Source organism: Oncorhynchus tshawytscha, linkage group LG09 (assembly GCF_018296145.1).
Source record: "Oncorhynchus tshawytscha isolate Ot180627B linkage group LG09, Otsh_v2.0, whole genome shotgun sequence".
NCBI classification, from domain to species: domain Eukaryota; kingdom Metazoa; phylum Chordata; class Actinopteri; order Salmoniformes; family Salmonidae; genus Oncorhynchus; species Oncorhynchus tshawytscha.
In genome coordinates, this window is record NC_056437.1 from 29,067,238 (window position 1) to 29,086,801 (window position 19,564).

Here is a 19,564-nt window from a genome sequence, read left to right on the forward strand (position 1 = left end):
AATGAAAAAGTGGCACTGACTCACCCATGAACTGACGTTTCAATTTAGAGTTTGGCATTCGACTAGCCACGTGCGACATGAACGAGCAGTTACTGCCCAGGCTTGAGTAAGAGGCAGGTACACAATCAATATCCACCTTCATAACATGGATGAAGCCTGAGCTGGAATGTGAAGCGAACAGAAGCTGGCTAGCTTTAAAAACCCTGAGTAGATCTAGCTTGCATAGTAGTATACACATTAATCTGGGCATGTTGCCCTGCTGTTAATCTGATGTTGTGGAAAACCCTTACTACATTTTCTGCCTAGCAGTCAGCATGCAATGAGACCAAGTCAGCCTCAGACATATAGATTGACCTGTATTTTATTAATTTCTGATGTATTCATTAGTGTTGTAGTGTAATGTTGAAGTAAAATGGACATTTCACTGTTAAAGAGAAAATTCAGCATGTTGGCTGTCTAATCAACAGTGAGCCCTTGTAATGTAAGGTTCAATTTCAAGTGATTTATTTTGGGTCGTTCCATATGATTTCAATCACTTTGACTGCATCCCTTGTGATTTTAAAGAAATCTTTCATACATACAGTGCATTTGGAAAGTATTGTTACGTTACAACCTTTATTCTAAAATGGATGAACAAAAAAAATATTCCTCAATCTACACACAATACCCGACAAAGACAAAACAGGTTTAGACATTTTTGCAAATGTATAAAAAATAAAAAACAGAAATATCTTATTTACATAAGTATTCAGACCCTTTGCTATGACACTCGAAATTGAGCTCAGGTGCATCCAGTTTCCATTGATCATCCATGTTTCTACAACTTGATTCCACTTGTGGTAAATTCAATTGATTGGACATGATTTGGAAAGGCACACACCTGTCTATATAAGTTGACAGTCCATGTCAGAGTAAAAACCAAGCTATGAGGTCGAAGGAATTGTCCATAGAGCTCCAAGACAGGATTGTGTCGAGGCACAGATCTGGGTAAGGGAACTAAAACATTTCTGCAGCTTTGAAGGTCCCCAAGAATACAGTGGCCTCCATCATTCTAAGATGGTAGTTCAAAACCTCTTCTAAGACTCTTCCTAGAGCTAGACTCCCGCCCAAACTGAGCAATCGGGGCAGAACGGCCTTGGTCAGGGAGTCGACCAAGAACCCGATGTTCACTCTGACACAGCTCCACCTCTGTGGAGATGGTTGTCATTCTGGAAGGTTCTCCCATCTTTACAGCACTCAACCAATCAGGCCTTTATGGTAGAGTGGACAGACAAAAGCCACTCCTCAGTAAATGGCACATGACAGCCCGCTTGGAGTTTGCCAAAAAGCATCTAAAGGACTCAGCAGCAGGGACTGGGAGAATAGTCAGGATTGAGGAAAAGACGAAAGGAGCAAAGTTGCAGACACTTGTAATATTTGTTCTATTAATAAATATTTGTATCTACACTGACTCATTTTATTCCTGACACTTGGTATTTACATGTCTGTTCATAGACACATTGCATTGTGATTTACTTTCAGAAGCAAGATAAATGTTTGTGTGCTGAAAAAGCTGTTGTCATTTCTTCATCTCAATACAAGGTGTTTCCCGTGCTGGCAATGTAGATTTGTGGCTTCTACTTGTGTGGTATAGTTCAATCTAAATTCATGTACAAAGACATCATAGAATCAGGTTTAATTTTATTAAGATGAAACGGTACATTTTAGTACTTTGGCTGACAGTGCACACAAATAACTGAGTCTATATGCATCCATCAAGGCGTGCGTGAGCATTCCAAATAAAGGCCTATTCTACATGATTTGCTGGCGTTGGGTTGAGTTGTCTTCCTGCCATGGCACACGTCCAGGGGGGAGAGGAAGTAGTCCCTAAGCTTGTTTCACTTGCAAGCCGTGTCGCCCTGGAACGAGAGTCTCCTTGCCTCTTGGAGATGGTTGTGGCAGGCAACAACACTTCTCAACTCTCCAGGTTGGTAGTTGCCATAAGGGAGGGGCGTGTCAGCAAAAGCGGGAAGCAAGTATCTTGTGTTCAGCTCATGAGCTTCATCTGTGGAGGACAGGAAGTTGTGAGCCACACATGCCTTCACAATGTCCTTAGTCTTTTCAGGTGTACACTCATTTGGACGACCAAGAATCCTCATCCTCGCAGCCATGATACTGAATGCATTCTCTATGACTCTCCGACAACAAGAGTGGCAGTAGTTGTAGGTATGCCCAGGTTCATTGAGATGGACACCTGTGATAAATAAATAAAGCAGATCTGATCCCTACACAGGCTCAAGGGGGACCTGGGAGGGCTGGTCTTCTGGAGCCGATGTAAAATCCATGAGTGCCAAAAACTTTTCTGTTGCAGCCACAATAAGGTCTAGTTTCTTCGACTTCTTTGAGACTTGTGCTGTACAGTTTATAACTGTGGCAATGAATGCAACAAAATCCATATTTTTAATACACTGGGTATCTTTTGTCTGACAGCAAACATTTACTACAGGCTGTGGTGTATCCACTACCAACTCTTCACTAGCATCACATGTTTTCTCAATTATTTTAAATCGCCTCCACATAGGAGATTCGATTGACCGCTCTAACTTGCCACCTCAATTTCCTTCATCCTTTCAGGGCACTCTAGGAACTCATTATCCCCACCACAATTGCAACACAGTCGTCATTCTACACACCTTTCTTCAGTATACTCTGTTCGTCTGCACACACTTGAAACATGGCCAAATCCTTTACAATTCTTACAGTGCAGGGTTTGGGGACGAAAGTTCTTATGGCGTATCTTACATAACCAAGCTTCACATCCGTAGGTATTGTCGTGGAAATATTCGCTCAATCCTATTTCTCAGATACCGGAACTTGTGAATTGAAATAGACTTCATTACAAAGTAACAAGCCGAGCTGGCCCATGGACAAACTGCCGGACTCATTCTCAGTCCACTCCTTTTATACAGTTTCATGCGGATACAAGTTTCATAGTCCCTCCACATTATGCTAATAACCATATCCCCTCGGCTTTACTCCACCATTGTTTCCAAATCAAGTTATTTCCTCTGGGCGGGGTTTCCGCTCCCCTCTAGTTCTTTGGATCAATTATATTGGTGCCGCGCCTATACATTATTTCCAAGAAAATAATAACTACAGATTAATATAGGCAATTATAAGATTGCTACATGCCATTATCGGACTATAATATTACTATGTGCCATTATAGGATTAAGTACAGATAACTATAGGCCATTATAGAATTATACCAATAAATACACTTAATCCCAGGATTACACATAGTGCCTTTGCTTACCCCCTTTAGTGCTATTTAGCCTTTTAACAAGGCACATTCTCTTAATAGAAAACACCCATGGTATTTGCTCTTTATCAAAAAACAGGGCCGACAGACTTTCTTATTTTTCTCCATTCACCCAGCGGGTCAGACGCTGGGCACCAATCACACCACGAATTCAATTCGGGTATTCAACCTGAATACCTGTTGTCACCCCTGAGATGACTCCTTTGAAGGGTGCTCTACTCCAAAGTTCAACACATAAAACTTCTGTTGTCCGGATTATTTTGAGGCTCACTGCAATCTTCCTCTACTCTTCAGAAATACAATTAATCAAAATAAGACCACTCCTGGTCACTCTGACAGACTCTACTTTTCCAAGCACACACTTCACCATTTTCCACACCTCAAACAGGTTTCTCATATGCATCCTTACTCAAACGCATCTCAACAAGAAGCAATTCTTTATCATTTACACACGTTTCGTCTACTCCAATTTGACAATTTCCTTTTTGTTACAGTTTTCAATATTACTGTTGTCCATTCAAACATTCGTCTTCACTAAATTTACACAACGCGCTGATAAATTCGAACTCAGCATCCACTTCCGCCATCTTCCCCTCCCAGTCAAGTTTCTCTCTGTGTACACAATTGTATTCTCCCGCCCGTCTGTTCCTTGTCTGGGTGTGTCGTCACTTCCTTGTTTGGTCACAGATGGCTATTACTAACTCTTTGCCCTCTACTGTCCCGGGGTAATACCGCCGCTTTCCAGTTTTTTTCTTCATTAGTCTAGCTAATGTCTTTTTAGGGAGCATGTGAGCACACTCAATCAGTTCGGCTGGCCGGAAGCCAGATGCTCAGAGCACCACGAGTGACCCAGAGAGAGCTACCACAACCACTGTTATCTCGCGCTAGACTAACTTCTTGCCTATTATTTATCATCCCATCCGATTACATAGTACCTGTCTTGACAGCATTAAACTGAGAAGCTAGCTAACTAGGCTAATTGAGGCTAGCCATAATGTTACTGCGCTTCTCACCATCCTACAGTTAGCCTACAAATAACTCTGGATTATAGCCTAAATAGCAGCCTACCTGTTGGCTTTTGGTTGTTGTAGCCTTTCTTTTCATTCTGTCATTTTAATTCCATCTTCTATTGATTAGATATACCCTAACTTTCTTGCTACACAAGCATAGCAGCAATGCAATCATCTCTCTCGCTCTCTCACTGGAAGCACTTTGATCAGAGTGCATGCTTTTTTTTGTGCATCTTTTTCCAAATCATCAATATAGAGTTGCATCATGCAGCCCTCATGTTTTGATTTCTAAGACATTCCCAGGTTTATAGGCCTATCACAACTAAATAAATAATGGATTTTATTGTGATGGCTATATAAAATGAATGACTTTTTAAAATGTAGATGTTCCAAAGGCATGCTAAACATGTTGGTTAATTAACAGTAAATTACCGTGAGACCAGCACTCATTTGCATGACAATTACCTTCTGACAAAATTTCATGACCACCACAGCCCTATCCCCTCCACAAGAAACCGAAACTCAACCCCTCTGACGTCAAACACTACAGACCTTATCCCTACTTTCTTTTCTTCCCAAAACACTTGAGCTCTCTCTGACCAACTCTCTCGCTATCTCTCACAGAACGATCTTCTTAACCCTAACCAGTCAAGCTTCAAGATGGGTCACGCAACTGAGATGGCTCTTCTCTGTGTAACGGAGGCTCTCTGACTCTCTCTCCTCTGTTCTCATTCTCCTAGATCTATCCACAGCCTCCGACACCGTGAACCATCAGATCCTCCTCTCCAAACCTCACACCCCAAAAAGAGTAATTCGTTATGTCACCGCTGGTCTCTTGGCCCTCCCCCCTACGGAAGGGCAGGTCCCGTTCATCCCAGTTCAAGCACGATATCTTAACCGCCATCGAGAAGAAACAATACTGTGCAGCCGTATTCATTTTAATTTTTTAAAAATTATTTTAAAAAAATGTACCCCTTTTTTCCCCCAATTTCGTGGTATCCAATTGTTTAGTATCTTGTCTCATCGCTACAACTCCCGTACCTGGCAACCTTGGTTAGCGTGCACTGCACCCGGCCCGCCACAGGAGTCGCTGGTGCGCGATGAGACAAGGATTTCCCTACCGGCCAAACCCTCCCTAACCCGGACGACGCTGGGCCAATTGTGCGTCGCCCCACGGACCTCCCGGTCGCGGCCGGTTACGACAGTGCCTGGGCACGAACCTAGAGTCTCTGGTGGCACAGCTGGCGCTGCAGTACAGCACCCTTAACTTCTTGGATATAGGGGGCGCTCTTTTAATTTATGGATAAAAAAACGTGCCTGTTTTAAGCGCAATATTTTGTCACCAAAAGATGCTCGACTATGCATATAATTGACAGCTTTGGAAAGAAAACACTCTGACGTTTCCAAAACTGCAAAGATATTATCTGTGAGTGCCACAGAACTCATGCTACAGGCGAAACCAAGATGAAACTTCAAACAGGAAATGAGCAGAATTTTTGAGGCTCTGTTTTCCATTGTCTCCTTATATGGCTGTGAGTGCGCCAGGAATGAGCCTGCCCTTTCTGTCGTTTCCCCAAGTTGTCTGCAGCATTGTGACGTATTTGTAGGCATATCATTGGAAGATTGGCCATAAGAGACTACATTTACCAGGGGTCCGCCCGGTGTCCTTTGTCTAAATTGGTGCGTAAATCTTCAACTGGAGGCATTTTCCCATGAGATTGAGAAGAGAACGCACACTTCCACGAACGATATATCATCGAAGAGATATGTGAAAAACACCTTGAGGATTAATTCTAAACAACGTTTACAATGTTTCAGTCGATATTATGGAGTTAATTTGGAAAAAAGTTTGGCGTTTTGATGACTGAATTTGTGTTTTTTTGGTAGCCAAACGTGACGCACCAAACGGAACGATTTCTCCTAAACAAATAATCTTTCAGGAAAAACTGAACATTTGCTATCTAACTGAGAGTCTCCTCATTGAAAACATCCGAAGTTCTTCAAAGGTAAATGATTTTATTTGAATGATTTTCTGGTTTTTGTGAAAATGTTGCCTGCTGATGCTAACGCTAAATGCTACGCTAGCTATCAATAATCTTACACAAATGCTTGTTTTGCTAAGGTTGAGAAGCATATTTTGAAAATCTGAGATGACAGTGTTGTTAACAAAAGGCTAAGCTTGAGAGCTAGCATATTAATTTCATTTCATTTGCGATTTTCATGAATAGTTAACGTTGTGTTATGCTAATGAGCTGCGGGGCAATTACACTCCTGGATACAGGTTTTTTTCGTAGCTAAACGTGATGAACAAAACAGAGCGATTTGTCCGAAACAAATAATCTTTTTGGAAAAACTGAACATTTGCTATCAAACTGAGAGTCTCCTCATTGAAAACATCTGAAGTTCTTCAAAGGTAAATGATTTTATTTGAATGCTTTTCTTGTTTTTGTGAAAATGTTGCATGCTGAATGCTACGCTAAATGCTACGTTAGCTATCAATAATCTTACACAAATGCTTGTTTTGCTATGGTTGAAAAGCATATTTTGAAAATCTGAGATGACAGTGTTGTTAACAAAAGGCTAAGCTTGAGAGCTAGCATATTTATTTCATTTCATTTGCGATTTTCATGAATAGTTAACGTTGCGTTATGGTAATGAGCTTGAGGCTGTATTCACGATCCCGGATCCAGGATGGCTAGAATCAAGAGTTAACCACTGCGCCACCCGGGAGGCCTGCAGCCGTATTCATTGACCTGGCCAAGGCTTTCGACTCTGTCAATCACCACATCCTCATCGGTAGACTCGATAGCCTTGGTTTCTCAAATGATTGCCTCGCCTGGTTCACCAACTACTTCTCTGATAGAGTTCAGTGTGTCAAATCGGAGGGCCTGTTGTCCGGGCCTCTGGCAGTCTCTATGGGGGTGCCACAGGGTTCAATTCTTGGACCGACTCTCTTCTCTGTATACATCAATGATGTCGCTCTTGCTGCTGGTGAGTCTCTGATCCACCTCTACGCAGACGACACCATTCTGTATACTTCTGACCCTTCTTTGGACACTGTGTTAACAACCCTCCAGACGAGCTTCAATGCCATACAACTCTCCTTCCGTGGCCTTCAATTGCTCTTTAATACAAGTAAAACTAAATGCATGCTCTTCAACCGATCGCTGCCTACACCTGCCCTCCAGTCCAACATCACTTCTCTGGACGGTTCTGACTTAGAATATGTGGACAACTACAAATAACTATGTGTCTGGTTAGACTGTAAACTCTCCTTCCAGACTCACATCGAAAATCTCCAATCCAAAGTTAAATCTAGATTTGGCTTCCTATTTTGCAACAAAGCATCCTTCACTCATGCTGCCAAACATAACCTTGTAAAACTGACCATCCTACCGATCCTCGACTTCGGCAATGTCATTTACAAAATAGCCTCCAATACCCTACTCAACAAATTGGATGCAGTCTATCACAGTGCCATTCGTTTTGTCACCAAAGCCCCATATACTACCCATCACTGCGACCTGTACGCTCTCGTTGGCTGGCCCTCGCTTCATACTCGTCACCAAACCCACTGGCTCGAGGTCATCTACAAGACCCTGCTAGGTAAAGTCCCCCCTTATCTCAGCTCACTGGTCACCATAGCAGCACCCACCTGTAGCACGCGCTCCAGCAGGTATATAGCTATCTGGTCACCCCCAAAACCAATTCTTCCTTTGGCCGCCTCTCCTTCCAGTTCTCTGCTGCCAATGACTCGAACGAACTACAAAAATCTCTGAAACTGGAAACACTTATCGCCCTCACTAGCTTTAAGCACCAGCTGTCAGAGCAGCTCATAGATTACTGCACCTGTACATAGCCCATCTATAATTTAGCCCAAACAACTACCTCTCCCCCTACTGTATTTATTTAGCTCCTTTGCACCCCATTATTTCTCTCTACTTTGCACATTCTTCCACTGCAAATCTACCATTCCAGTGTTTTACTTGCTATATTGTATTTACTTCACCACCATGGCCTTTTTTGCCTTTATCTCCCTTATCTCACCTCATTTGCTCACATTGTATATAGACTTATTTTTCTACTGTATTATTGACTGTATGTTTGTTTTACTCCATGTGTAACTCTGTGTTGTTGTATGTGTCGAACTGCTTTGCTTTATCTTGGCCAGGTCGCAATTGTAAATGAGAACTTGTTCTCAACTTGCCCACCTTGTTAAATAAAGGTGAAATAAAATAAATAAAAATAAATTTAAAAAGCTGTTCTCTGTCCTGGCACCCCAATGTTGGAACCAGCTTCCCCCTGAACCTAGGACAGCAGAGTCCCTGCCCATCTTCCGAATACATCGGAAACCTTACCTCTTCAAAGAGTATCTTAAATAATTTGTCAGCACCCCCCCCCAAAAAAAAGTTATAATTTGAAAAGAACTAACACTGGCTCTTGACTCTTTTCTCCTTACTAGCTCTGGCTTTGCTGATAGCTACTTTGAGGAAAAATGTACTTACTATGACTGTGTTATGTGGTTCTCCCACCTAGCTATCTTAAGATGAATGCGCTCTGGATAAGGGTGTCTGCTAAATTACTCAAATGTAAAATAATAGACATTCCCATTCAAGTTGACATTCGACAGTGGGTGGACCGGTTGCCATCTTTCTGATAGTAATTGGAAGTTAAAGTTTTAATTCAATTTAAATGTCAAATGGTGTAACAGCTGAATTACAGGGATCTGAAGGGATAGGTATTTTCTATTAATTCTATGATTGAAATGACACCCAACCTGTATTCATTAGTATGCTGTGTCTCAACCGAAGACAGGCACAACACAAACATTTTCAAATTATGTTAAATAGAGTCCAAGCTACAACATTTGTGAAGATGTGAAAAATCTTAGTTACGTGTTTGTAGATTATTGACATGAAGGCTTTAAAAAAATGACATTTTTAAAAATGTAAAACTGTTTTGCAAGAAATCGTAGAATAGTTTGACAACTCTGTAAACTTTCAAACTCAAACCTTAATCTTTTTCAGTGATGAACACATGGAGGTCTCTTGGTAGGCAAAACAGGTCAACTTTGTTTTGGCATTCAGATCCAAAAGGTCACTTTCTGACCACTTCCACCATGCGCAAACATGTATGAAAGGTTTTGTTCAAATCAAAATGGGTGCAGATATGTAATGACCCTCTTCAAACTTCCACAAATATGAAACAACCCTACCTTGGTACTTTCCCAAACCTTCAGTCTTGAGGCTCTGGCTGCCGTAGCATCTCTCATCATGGAGGAACACCACCACCGACGCCCCGGCATCATCAGCATTCTGGATAAGCTCCTGGTCACAGCACAGATAGGGTTGGATAGTACATTGGGCTATGGCAAACTTATACAATACAAGATCTTCACACTACTTCTTTAAATCTAGTGGCTTTAATGGCATTTACCGTAAGTGTACAGAATGAACAGATGACTACATGATTGATTGATTATCAAAGTCACCTTTAATATCTGTCCTCCATCAGGGTACCTCCGCAGGATGTCCTTCAGGTAATCAATGAAAGGGGGAACTGTTGCAGCAAATGAATTTCTAAACCATAAGAAGTGAAGAAGTTGGATAGTTTAATCAAAGACATTACAGTATGAAGATAGGCTAAAACTGTTTCTCCAATAGAAATCCCTGATCACACTTGTAGGCGATGTCATGGCGACGTTGGCTAGCTAAGCTCATGCGTAGAAACACGTCTTGGGTCTAACGTTCGTCGTCTCATGCAGAACTGCAAATGTGCAGGCAATCAAAGGCATTCCTTCAATAGTGTAACGACCCTGGGTTATTAACGCGGTAATCGACCCTGCCGCACGAGCGTGCTTTTGCGGCACAGGCGATAGCGCGCCGGACTTCGGGCTCGAAGGTTCGAGACCTGCTCTCTGCTGTTTCATTACATTGATCGGACCTTGCATCCACGACAGTGTGTGTGCTTGGCCGGTGAGCGCGTTCTTGTAAGACGTAGAGTCGCAGGCTAGCGCGAGGACGCGCTCTTTGAAAGGAGAGAGTAGTGTAACGACCCTGGGTTTATAAGCGCGGAAATCGAGCATGCTTTTGCGGCACAGTTGATAGCGCGCCGGACCTCGGGCTCGATGGTCCGAGACCTGCTCCATTACAATATAAAGTTGTTTTTTGACTAAAATAAAAATGGGTCAGTTTGACACTTTCACGAGGTTGGAGTAATAACATCTTCAACTTTTAAGACATTGGCTCAAATCTAGGCTGTGCCTTTAGATATCAAGAAAATTAACAACTAAGGAAGAATTGTTCACTTCTCAAACGCTGGCCTGGTCTGTTTGGTCTGTTTCGCAAGCATTCCGGGAAGTCTTGCAATGTTGCGCCTTTGGGTTTAGAAACTGTGGTTTAGTTTTCACAGTATGGTTGGAAATTAAACTACATTCTTCTCAATCTATAAATTCTATCTACTAAACGAAGGAAGAAATTATGTTTAAATTCTATACATTTGCTAAACATAAAACTGACATTTGGTTCCATTTTTATAGATTTCATAGCTTTATATAGAAACAGGAAATTATCTCCAGTTAATCCCACGATGTATAGTGTTAACAAGGTAAAGCTACAGTATGTATAGTGTTAACCAGGTCAAGCATGTATAGTGTTAGCAAGGTAAAACATCGTGCAGCTATAGGAGAACACACATACAGCTCCAAGCAACTGGTTAAAATGTTCTACTGGTTAGAATGTTCAACTGATTAAAATGATCTCCTCACCGTGTTTTCCTCTCACTCATCCTTCCACATTGGTAGGATTCTACAAGAACCAATGAATTAGTTATAATTATTGTTATATGTCTTGATAGCAAATTTAACTGTACTAATCAGACTGCAAACAAAAATGTCCCTAGTTTAGAAATGTACTACTCAAGGATCAAGTAGGCCTAGCCTAGTCTTAATAATAACGTATAATAATAATCATGATAAGAAGACTTTTGTTGTATTTAAGATACATAAATTGATCAATTTACCTCAATCATTTCTTCGTGATGATGGAGTAATCTGAAGCCACCTATGTCATCAGAATAAATATTCTTAGTAGACTAATGGTTTTATGTCCTCTACTGACTCTTCAGTTGACCAACATTTCCTCCTCCGGGGAAATGAAACGCCTATTTTATCTTGGTCTGCCCTGCCAGCATAGGAATAACAAAATAGTTTCGTTTCATGCCTTGTCATGTATGAAACAAAACTTTCATTAGGGCGTGACTCATAATCATTTTCTTCCTCTTTACATTTTTATTCGCACGTGATTCAAAGGTGAATGAGTGATAGGTGGTGGGCTGACGCCGAAAAAAGTGAAGTTGATCAATCTACGTTAAGGGAGGAGCTGATTTTGTTGTATATGACAATGAAATATTATTATGAATACTGTAAAATGAGTTGCCACCTTCAATTCTTGCGCATTTTGTCAGAAAATATATATATATTTCAACATTGTCTACTGAGGCAAATGTATGAACTTGCTGAACTTGTAACCAATCAGAACTCCCTTACATATCCCTAGGGATGAAGGCAGCCAATGGCTTGCTTCTAAAATGTAAACAGCCTCACATTGTGGCCATAGATATATAATCTATAGAAAGGTGTGTAACCTTTTACTCTGGCAATTTGACTGTTAAACTCATATGGTACGTTACCAATGGATGCCAGTCCCGAATCGAATGGGAACTACCAACAATGGATTATATTTATATGGTTGGTTGCGGCTGTCGGTTTGCCTATTGCAGATTTCAAAATACAATTGCGGGGAAAACATAGAGATTGGAAAGCAAATGCCTACTACTGGAAACAGAATAATCAATTATTTTATTTTTTAAATCAACAACTCCCAATTTGTAGCTAACAGCAGCACTATTTTTCAAAGCAGATCATCTTGAAATAGGCTATTGCCACGACCAGCTCATCGGCCATAACCATGAGTAGTTTAAGGCCTCATCTTCATCAATAGGTGTGTCAGTGTGCCACCACATTTTATTTAGTAGAGGGAGAGCTTTGTATGCGTCTCTGTGTGTGGAGTAAACGTGATCTAGAGCTTTTTTCACCTCTTGTTGCACAGGTCCTTTGCAAAAAAAGATTGCAGTCAGAGTGCAGTATAACTGCAGTACACTGTATTAAAACTGTAGTTAGAGTGCAGTATAACTGCAGTATGCTGCAAATACTGCATCCAAAATGTGTTTTTTTTTCTGCAGTAATTTTGCAGTGTGACTGCAGTTACCATGCAGTATAACTGCAGTTCAACTACAGTACACTGCAGTTATTCTGCAATTACTGTGTCCAAAATACCACAGTCAACTGCAGTTACTGCACTTTCAAAATTGGGGTGACATGCTGGTATAAATAAGGTCAAACAGATTGCATTAAAATAAACAGCCACTAGGAGCGCTGCTTCTGGATGAGCATAATTCTTTGCTTATGGCGCTACACAGCTTGTTGAGTGCGGTATTGGGGAGAACGAAAGATGGCGGAAGCGGATGATGAAGTGGATTCTGAATACAATGGCGGTAGAATCAAGGAGAATTGGAGTATTGTCCGGAGCAAAGTAGTGTACAGTGATGAGAATGACCTTTTGTATCTAGTAGAGTAGAGCAGAGTACCAATCTTGAAGAAACCATATGAGTTATCCAAATGGTGGAGAGAGTGCTGGGTAAAGTGAAGGCTGTGAGGATCACGAGAGGCAGGCTTGTTTTGATTTCTTGTGCTTCTGCAGATCAGAAGGAACGTGCATTATGTCTTAACGGATTTGATAAGTTTGAAGTGTCGTGTGTGGCTCTTCGGAACAGGGCACTCATCAAAGGGGTTATATCTGGCACCTGGTGGGAAGTCGATTTTGAAGAGATTAAAAGATATTCCTGGAGTGATTGAAGCACGTCGGATGAATCGTGTGGTGAATGGTGAACAAGAGAAGAGTCTATCTGTTCTTTTGTTTCTTGATATGGAGTCTCACCCTACTCAAGTGCAGTTAAGGTACCTGTATATTAACTACATAGTCAGAGCATTTATCCCAAGACCAATACAGTGTGATCATTGTAAAGCTTTTGGTAATGTAGCAAGTGTTTGCAGAAGTGATAAGCTAGGATGTCCAAGTTGTGGAAAGGATCATATTATGTGTTATAAAAGTGATGAATATGTGACATGTTGCAATTCGGGTGGGAACCATGACTCCACGTCTTCTGAATGCCCCACAAGGGTGAAAGAGAATGATGTGGCCAAAGTCAGGGTTGTACAGAGCATTTCATATGCAGCTGTGAAAAGGGTTGAGGGTTTGAATGGTGCACCAGAAGAGTCTATGGTAGTGGATAGGCCTACACTGCAGGAGGCAGGGGTTGCCTTTCACCAGCAGGATCCTGACATTTCAAAGGTAAGAAAGTGGAATTTGTGGCATTTATAGCTATGGTAATTAGTGGCACTGCCAAGTTGTAGAGAAAGTCCAGGAATATAGAAATCATAGTGATTGCGGCTCCTGGGGCTGAAAGATTTCTCAGCGAAGGAGTTACATGCAATATTGGCACAAGCCGTACCACCCTCTCAGGTCCTAGAGCTAAAAGAAGGAAGTAGGAGTTCTTTGTTTTGACAATGTACTATTTTTATTAGGGTGGATTAAGTTAGTTTTACTATTACGTATTTATTTATTTTTTAAACATTTCTTTTGGGGGGGCTCAAATCGTCTAGTTGGTGGCAGCAGTGTAGTCTGCCATAAAACCCACAGAAGAAGAAGAGGCTGCCAAGGTACTGAGTAAAGGGTCTGAATACTTATGTAAATGTGATATTTCCTTTTTTAATACACACACACACATTTGGAAACCATTCTAAAAACCTGTTTTCACTGTCATTATGGGTGTAGATTGAGGGGAAAAATATAATGTATTTTCTAATAAGGCTGTAACGTAACAAAATGTGGAAAAGGTCAAGTGGTCTGAACTTTTTGAATGCACTGTATGTCTCTCTATTATGCAAGGGAATGCTTGGAACATATTTCCAAATTAAAATCCATTGGAACTGATTTCCTGGTGTTTCTGAAAATAAAACCACCCATGTGCCAAATTCTGCCCACCAGCTGGGGAACCCTGATGTAAAATGTACTTACATATGTAGCTGTAGAGGTATAAGTGTGTCGATGACCTATGCCACCCCAAGTTTAAACAAGAGCATGTGGAGCATTGCTTAGTAATACAGTACAATACAGGCTCTTAGATCTGGTGGGAGTCACTGTTTCACCCAGGGAAGAGGCTGGGACAGAAATAACTTTATGGAATTTATTTCAGACAGTGTCATTTTTAAAATGTAGAGTCAGAGATACGACAGATGCAGACGTAGATGTGTCTTTTCTGGTCAGAGGTAACCTAACATGGGTTTGGCTAAGACAAATGAAGTGTAACGGTTCTCTTGTGGTGAAGGAGAGGAGGACCAAAACGCAGCGTGGTGGTTATTCGTGTTTCTTTAATGAAGACGCTATACATGAATAAACTAACGAAAACAATAAACGTGAGAACTCAAAACAGCCCTATCTGGTGCAAAACACAAAGACAGGAACAAACACACAGTGAAACCCAGGCTACCTAAATATGGTTCCCAATCAGAGACAATGACTAACACCTGCCTCTGATTGAGAACCATATCAGGCCAAACACAGAAACAGACAAACTAGACACACAACATAGAATGCCCACAAACATAGAAACATACAAAGCAAACTATGGTCAGGGTGTGACAGTACCCCCCCCCCCAAGGTGCGGACTCCGGCCACAAAACCTGAACCTAATTGGGGAGGGTCTGGGTGGGCATCTGTCCGCGGTGACGGCTCTGGTGCTGGACGTGGCCCCCACTTCACCATAGTCTTAGTCCGCCACCTTGTCCGCTTCCTTGGCCTCCTAACTACGGCGACCCTACTACATGACCCCACTGGACTGAGGGGCAGCTGCTCTGGGCAGAGGGGGTCTGGCGCCTCTGGGCAGAGGGGCGGCAGCTCGGGACAGAGGGGCTCTGGCGCCCCCTGGCTGACTGGCGGCACTGGCGGCCCCTGGCTGACTGGCGGCACTGGCGGCCCCTGGCTGACTGGCGGCACTGGCGGCCCCTGGCAGACGGGCGGCACTGGCGGCCCCTGGCAGACGGGCGGCACTGGCGGCGCAGGGCAGACGGGCGGCACTGGCGGCGCAGGGCAGACGGGTGGCTCAGGCGGCGCAGGGCAGACGGGTGGCTCAGGCGGCGCTGGAGAGGCGGGAGACCCCGGCATCGCTGGAGAGGAGGAAGGCTCTGGTAGCGCCGGAGAGGAGGGAGCCCCTGTAAGGATGGACCGGAGAGACAGCCTGGTACGGGGGGCTGCCACCGGAGGGCTGGTGAGTGGAGGTGGTGACAGATAGACCGGACCGTGCAGGCGCACTGGAGCTCTTGAGCACCGAGCCTGCCCAACCTTACCCGGTTGAGTGGTCCCGGTCGCCCTGCCAGTGCGGCGAGGTGGAATAGCCCGCACTGGGCTATGCAGGCGAACCGGGGACACCGTGCGCAAGGTTGGTGCCATGTAAGCCGGCCCAAGGAGACGCACTGGAGACCAGATGCGTAGAGCCGGCTTCATGGCACTTGGCTCGATGCCCACTCTAGCCCGGCCGATACGCAGAGCTGGAATGTGCGCTTCACAGCATAACACGGTGCCTGCCCGGTCTCTCTCGCCCCCCGGTAACCACAGGAAGTTGGCTCAGGTCTCCTACCTGGCGTAGCCATACTCCCTGTGAGCCCCCCAAGATATTTTTGGGGCTGACTCTCAGGCTTCCATCCACGACGCCGCGCGGCCTCCTCATACCAGCGCCTCTCCGCATTCGCCGCCTCCAGTTCTTCTTTAGGGCGGCGATATTCTCCTGGCTGAGCCCAGGGTCCTTTACCATCCAATTCGTCCTCCCATGTCCATTCTTCCAAGTAGTGCAGCCTCTCCCACTGCTGCTGCTGCTGCTCCTGTTGCTGCTGCATCTGTTGCTTCTCCTGCTGCTGCTTTTGCCATTGCCCGTTACCACGCCGCTTGGTCCTGTTGTGGTGGGTGATTCTGTAACGGTTCTCTTGTGGTGAAGGAGAGGAGGACCAAAACGCAGCGTGGTGGTTATTCGTGTTTCTTTAATGAAGACGCTATACATGAATAAACTAACGAAAACAATAAACGTGAGAACTCAAAACAGCCCTATCTGGTGCAAAACACAAAGACAGGAACAATCACCCACAAACACACAGTGAAACCCAGGCTACCTAAATATGGTCCCCAATCAGAGACAATGACTAACACCTGCCTCTGATTGAGAACCATATCAGGCCAAACACAGAAACAGACAAACTAGACACACAACATAGAATGCACACTCAGATCACACCCTGACCAAACATAGAACCCCCCAAGGTGCGGACTCCGGCCGCAAAACCTGAACCTATTGGGGAGGGTCTGGGTGGGCATCTGTCCGCGGTGGCGGCTCTGGTGCTGGACGTGGCCCCTGGGGTTGTATATTAATGTTGAATTGAAATAAAATATACATGACAAAGTGTGGGACTCTTAGGCCTAGATTCAATCAGTTCAAGCATTAACCGGCGATAGCCATGAAGTGTAGGCTATATAGAAATCATTCCACTTAAATTGAAAAATCATGAAACTAAATAATGAGGATTTCAAATCAAATTGTATTTGTCACATGCACCGAATACAGCAGGTGTAGACATTACAGTGAAATGCTGAATACAGCAGGTGTAGACATTACAGTGAAATGCTTAATTACAAGCCCTTAACCAACAAAGCGTTTAATAAAAATAAGCGTAAAGTAAATAATTTAAATAAAGTGCAGCAGCAAAATAACAGTAGCAAGGCTATATACAGGGGGTACCAGTACAGAGTCAATGTACAGAGTCTAGCATCCTAATTGAGGTGTAGATTACATCTCATATTCCAGTGTTCAAATTTGCCAATGGCAATGTCCGCTTTAGGCATAATGCCAGGAGCCGCTTGTGAATGAGAATGGCGCTGGAATGTATAGAGGACGTTTTATCGGCTACTTTTTTTATTTGAGCTTTTTACATAATATTTTTGCAATAGTTTCCTATGACCGAAAATAGCTTCTGGACAACAGTGATCAATAACCTCGATTTGGATGAAGATTACTACTACAATTATTTGGCTGCGCAGGACATACTGCTCACCCCGGACCAGGCCCTAATGACTCACACTCAGAATTCTATATATATTTATTAACCTTTATTTAACTAGGCAAGTCAGTTAAAGAACAAATTCTTATTTACAATGACGACGCTGGGTCAATTGTGCACCGCCCAAACTAATATGTATACCAAACGTTTTAGGGTCCAAACACAGATCGGCTACATCGCTAGCTACACATCCATAGCATACAGGTATTTTTATCCTCCACTGCACAATAAGCAAGAAAATAGTTAGCTAACTACGTCATTTCATATATCTGCATTGCATGGCAAATATCAACATGGCAAGCTTACAAAATTGCACATGCAATTTGCAATAAATGCTTTAGCTAGCTAGACTATTTACATCCACTGTTCACAAGATGACAGCCTGGTTTGCTGGTTGTTTCCAGAATGACAATTTCATACTGTCACAACACCCATAAAGCAACCAGCTAGCTTGCTAAATCGCCATTTTCATAAATTAACTTTATGATTTAAAAAATATGCATATTTGTTTTTTCTCTACACTAACTAACACATTATTCTCAACTGTACCTTTTTTGCATTTGTTATAATCACTTACATTTGCTTCCATCCTAGTATTTGCGTTGGGTCGCATAACGTCAAATCCGTCATGGGAACCACTCGATATGATTAGTCATTGTCCAGCAGTCACTGCTGGTGATTTGCATAAAGTTGGATAAAGTTTATTTTTCACCACCTCCCACACCACGTTCACACCGCCCAAAGATCCCTCGCCGCTTTCCTTCCATTGGAAATAAATGGGAAGCGCGGCTCTTCTGCTAGTGTACACCGGGCATTAGCTAGCTATAGTAAGCAGCTTCGGCCGTTTCCATATAAATTACATTGGTTGATACAAAAACTGAAATATCACAATTTGCATAAGTATTCAGACTCTTTACTCTGTACTTTGTTGAAGCAACTTTGGCAGCGATTACAACCTTGAGTCTTCTTGGGTATGACACTACAGGCTTAGCACACCTGTGTTTTGGTAGTTTCTCCCATTCTTCTCTGCAGATCCTCTCAAGCTCTGTCAGGTTGGATGGGGAGCGTCGCTGCACAGCTATTTTCAGGTCTCTCCAGAGATGTTCGATCGGGTTCAAGTCCAGGCTCTGGCTGGGCCACTCAAGGGCATTCCGAGACTTGTCCCGAAGCCACTCCTGTGTTGTCTTGGCTGTCTGCTTAGGATTGTTGTCCTGTTGGAAGGTGAACCTTCGCCCCAGTCTGAGGTCCAGCAGGTTTGTACTTTGCTTTGTTCATCTTTCACATTCTGACTAGTCTACCAGTCCCTGTCACTGAAAAACATCCCCACAGCATGATGCTGCCACCATGCTTCACCGTAGGGATGGTGCCAGTGTAACGGGTGTGAAACGGCTAGCTTAGTTAGCGGTGCGCGCTAAATAGCGTTTCAATCGGTGATGTCACTTGCTCTGAGACCTTGAAGTAGTGGTTCCCCTTGCTCTCCAAGGGCCGTGGCTTTTGTGGAGCGATGGGTAACGATGCTTCGTGGGTGTCAGTTGTTGATGTGTGCAGAGGGTCCCTGGTTTGCGCCCGGGTATGGGTGAGGGGACGGTCTAAAATTATACTGTTACACCAGGTTTCCTCCAGATGTGACGCTTGGCATTCAGGCCAAAGAGTTTAATCTTGGTTTCATCAGACCAGAGAATCTTGTTTCTCATGGTCAATTGTCCTTTGGGTGCCTTTGTCAAACCAAGCGGGCTGTCATGTGCCTTTTACTGAGTGGCTTCTGAGTGGCTTCTGTCTGGCCACTCTATCACAAAGGCCTTATTGGTGGAGTGCTGCCAAGATGGGAGAACCTTCCAGAAGGACAACCATCTCCACAGAGTCAGGACACTCGTTTTAACGTCCCATCCGAAAGACAGCACCCTTCACAGGGCAATGTAATCAAGGTTTGAAAATGTTATGTTTTAGTCAAATATATCTGTTTTGGCTTCTTGCGGGCAATATGCATTCTAAAAATATTTTTATTATGTTCTGACCATCCATTCAATAAAA

The 19,564-nt window shown here is 43.2% G+C and overlaps 1 protein-coding gene across 4 annotated transcripts in view; it reads right to left on the reverse strand.

The window, feature by feature from the left end:
- si:dkeyp-118h9.7 (sacsin) overlaps positions 1–11,522 on the reverse strand; it is a 33,719-nt gene extending 22,197 nt beyond the window's left edge. The window contains exons 1-5 of one of the 4 annotated variants that reach the window (XM_024431526.2): positions 11,332–11,520; positions 11,078–11,117; positions 9,803–9,890; positions 9,527–9,638; positions 1,664–2,044 (exon numbers count right to left, since the gene is read on the reverse strand). In XM_024431526.2, the coding sequence (XP_024287294.1) occupies positions 1,878–2,044; positions 9,527–9,638; positions 9,803–9,890; positions 11,078–11,097 (387 nt within the window). In that variant the 5' untranslated portion in view covers positions 11,098–11,117; positions 11,332–11,520 and the 3' untranslated portion in view covers positions 1,664–1,877. Of the gene's footprint in view, positions 1–1,663; positions 2,045–9,526; positions 9,639–9,802; positions 9,891–11,077; positions 11,118–11,331 lie in introns of those variants that run through there. The other 3 variants (XM_024431524.2, XM_024431525.2, XM_042326749.1) reach the window with 3 other exon arrangements.
- Positions 11,523–19,564: the final 8,042 nt, after the last annotated feature.